The following is a 3,825-nucleotide window of genomic DNA, read 5'->3' as shown; positions in this document are numbered from 1 at the left end:
GCCTAAGTATCCCATATGATCAGATGGCAATTTGCTCACTGATGTACTTCCATGTTCATTTAGATAATTAATCTCTCTAGCCCCAAACTTTCTACCCCACATAAGCACGACTGTCATACAACAATGTATGTGCTTCTCAGAGTTTGCCTCATTGCTGTTGCAACTACAGGTGAATTTTTGCTTCTGATTCCTAAAGCTTTCTCCATGTTTAAGAGTGCTGAGAGATTCTGTCTCTAGTTTGTTCAGAATATCCTCACCATGTTATTCAAGAACATCTTTGCTGATACGAACTTAAGCCAAGGGAATATCCATCATGTTTTACATTGATAGAATGATGTAGAAGTGACTCTGTGTCAAACTGCTTGTACATTTAACCAGCTCTGGTTGATTGCATAATTTACTTCAGGTTGGCCACAGTGAATTCTTTAGGGTAAAGGGTAAAGTAGGGCACACAGTGACAAAATGCCCTTGCTTGATGCAGATCTAAAAACTCTAATTTATAATTAACAACAAAGGCCTTTTATGGGATTGTCTCTACATTCTCTGAAGGCATGCACTGAGTACAAAATGGCAAGAAAGAATGATTTTGGAGTCAAGATTCATAGAATCATAGAGTAGTTTGGGTTGGAAGCGACCTTTAAAGGTCACCTAATCCTGAGCTGCCAGCAATGAAAATATTCCTTTGGTTGCATATAAATATATATACATATAATATATACAGATACATATAAAACCTATAGCATTTATGTGGTCTTACACAATCCATGTTCTTGTGTCCAGTAGTCAGTACTGACAGGATAACGGATGTTCAGTATTATTGCCATGTTTAGGAGTGCTGAGAGATTCTGTCTCTAGTTTATTCGGAATATCCTCACCATGTTATTCAAGAACATCTTTGCTGATAGGAACTTAAGCCAAGGAAACATCCATCATGTTTTACATTGATAGAATGATGTTACCAAGTATTTTATTATTTTTGTTGGGTTTTTTCCTTCTTTCACCTCTTTCTTTTCTCTGTTCCCTTTTCATCTTGTCAAGGAAAAAACAGGGAGGAGAAAAGTGCACCCCTGGGTGCCCAGTGGTCATGGGCACGATGCTGCCACCATCACAAAGCTTCAGGGATTGCTGTGGAGTTGCCCATGAGCAGCTGGGACCGTTTGGAACTGGCGAGGGCAAAGGCATCTCCATGGAAACCACGGGGGCATTGTTGCGTCTGTTATGTGGGGTATATAAGGCCCTGGAGCACCCTAGAGGTGGCATTTGCCGTGTGAGTCCATGGCAAGTCCGCATCCAAGGACACGGAAGATGCCAGTGGTCAATGGATCAAACGCCCTCTCCCAGCCTGCCCAAGGCCAGCCAGGAGTGCAAAGGAGATGCCAGGTGAGGGCTGGGGCAGGAGGCAGAGGCCGGTGGTGGGACAGGGCCACACGGAGCTGCCTCGGTGCCGGGGCCGGGCTTGCCGGCCCTGCGGGGGCTGCTGTGCCAAGGCAGCTGCCTCCATCACAAACCTCTTCCTCCTCCTCCTGCCCGCAGGTGGCCCACAGGCAGCCTGAGCAAGGGCCGCACAGGATCACGCTGCCACAGCTGCCCTTCCCAAGAAGGCTTCCGCCCATCGTGACCCAGCAGGCAGAGGTAGGGACCCCGAGGGAGACAGGGCCAAACACCTTCCCAACCATGGGAACTGCTGACGGGCAGGCGGGAGGTGCAGGAGGGAGGAAGCTGAGCCCCCCATGCTGTGCCCCGCAGGCTGCCCGGGCATACAGGGGTGCTGTGGGCAGTGGCCATGGGCTGCGGGTGGCCAGCCCTCTCCCCAACCAGCTCTGGGAGCAGGCAGCAGCCACCTGTGGGGCTGAGCCTTGACATGGGGCTGGCAGGGGAGCCCAACTGGGTGAGCTCAGCCAGCTGGGACATGGGTGCAAGAGACACCATCACACAGCCTCTCTCCTCCGCTTCTCTTGCAGGTGGGCAGCCTGGGGCACAGAGAGGTGCTGCCCCGCAGCAGGACAGAGGAGCAGACACGTCTGCCACCACTGGTGGAAAGGGCACCTCGGCCACCATGTCAGCCAGTGAGAGCAGCCAGCAGCTACAGCAGGCTGCCTCCACTGACACTGGCACCCTCTGCCCCTACAGCCACGTTCAGGGATGTGGCCATAGGCAGTACAAGCAAGAGCCAAAAGCAGCTTTGCACAACCGCTGCCCAGATGCCCTGTGTCCCTGCACATGGCAGCACTGTTGCACGGCCACAGAGCTGTCAGCCTGCCGCACTCAGGCCCACAGCCTGTGCCACACTGAAGGGCACAGGAAATGTGAGCACGGTCCTGTGCAGCACCAGTGCTGAGAGCCGGGGGCTCTGCCAGCAGGCAGTGGGAAGTCAGGACCCAGTGTACGGCAGGGCTGCAGTGACAAGGAGATGCACTGTCAGTGCAGCTAATGGCAGCAAGGCCACTGCCACTCAGCCTGCTCCTGCTCCTGACACCTGTGCGAGCACTGCTGCTTCCCAGAGCAGGAGGACGTGGCGAGAGGCAGAGCAGCAGCCAGCGATGCCAGCGGCAGACTTCCAGGGCAGCCTCTATGGCAAGTCGCTGGGGCTGAACAAGAAGGTGCTTGCAAAGTCTCTGCCACCCCTGCCCAGCAGCATCGAGACTTTGCAACAGCCCAAGGGGAGCTGCTTGCGCAGAGCTCCTGAGGCAGAGGAGCACCAGGCACCTCTTGTTCACACAGCACCAGCACCAGAACATCGTGGCTTTAGCTGGCAGGCTGCTGCAGCACAAGCCCAGCACCAGCCACCTGCCCTGCACCGCATCAGAGCGCGTGGTGCAGATGTGCAAAAGTCATACAGCACCATCTCGAAGGACCAGTTCAGAGATGTGGCCGAAGAGGAGGCAAAAGTACCATTCTTCGCTGAGTGTGGCAAGCAGTCTGCAGCAGGAGAGACACAGCGCCAGGCACCTGCCCTGAGCAGCTCAGCAGAAAATGACACAGACCTGAATGTCCCATCCAGGCCCATCGTGAAGAAGGTCCGTTTCAGAGAGGTTGTTGAGGTGGCAGAGGCATCTGTCCTGTACAGCCACAAACAAAAGAAGACGGATCCGACGGCTGCACCCAAGAGCATCCTGAAGAAGGTCCGTTTCAGAGATGTTGTTGAGGTGCCAAGGCACCAGCCTCTCCCGGCATCAGCAGGCAGGCTGCAGCAGGACGAGCACAGGGCTGGGCAGCTGTCCTGCACAGCCACAAACAGAACAACACGGATCTGACGGCTGCACCCAAGAGCATCCTGAAGAACGTCCGTTTCAGGGATGTTGAGGAGGAGAGGCAGAGACCCCAGCCTCCTGTGGCTTTGACAGACAAGCTCAAGAAGCAGCTTCGTCAGGAGAATCTGTTTCCTGTGCTTCCTCTTTGATCACATCCCAGAACTGGTACATCACTCTGAAACTGGATGTGACCTGCTCTTTTGCATCTCTCTGATGTTGACTGAGGCCTGTGCATGGCACCGTGCTTCTGCTGCTGCCCATGCCCGGCGGTTGGAACTGTTCTATGTTTCTGTGATTCTATGATTCTGTTTTATCAAGAATTGATGATAAAAGTATCAAGTTTCATTTGTCTTTTTGAGGGAGTGGGGAGAGGGAAGGGAGAAGGGGCTATAGTGACTGGTACCAGCAGATAGTTGGGAAGCCAAAGCATGAAACTTACAGTGCTGTATTACAGGCACACCGCATATTACAGTATTACACGTCTGACATTGTGTGACTTGTGGCTGAAAGCTACTGAAAAGCAAAGGGAGGGATTCTCACCCACATTGCTGTGTGGGTCATGACTGGGGTAATG

The 3,825-nt window shown here is 53.1% G+C and overlaps 1 protein-coding gene across 1 annotated transcript; it reads left to right on the top strand.

Annotated features, from left to right (window-relative positions):
* The first annotated feature begins 1,092 nt into the window (after nt 1–1,092).
* On the top strand, nt 1,093–3,254 carry LOC117435992 (uncharacterized). Its single transcript, XM_034061353.1, has 3 exons — nt 1,093–1,380; nt 1,534–1,632; nt 1,962–3,254. Exons 1-3 carry the CDS (start codon nt 1,276–1,278, stop codon nt 3,252–3,254), a joined length of 1,497 nt encoding a protein of 498 aa, XP_033917244.1. The 5' UTR covers nt 1,093–1,275.
* The last annotated feature ends 571 nt before the right edge of the window (nt 3,255–3,825 follow it).

Source organism: Melopsittacus undulatus, chromosome 4 (assembly GCF_012275295.1).
Source record: "Melopsittacus undulatus isolate bMelUnd1 chromosome 4, bMelUnd1.mat.Z, whole genome shotgun sequence".
NCBI classification, from domain to species: Eukaryota; Metazoa; Chordata; class Aves; order Psittaciformes; family Psittaculidae; genus Melopsittacus; species Melopsittacus undulatus.
Note: the sequence above shows the minus strand (reverse complement) of the source record. Positions and strands in the feature narration are given on the sequence as shown.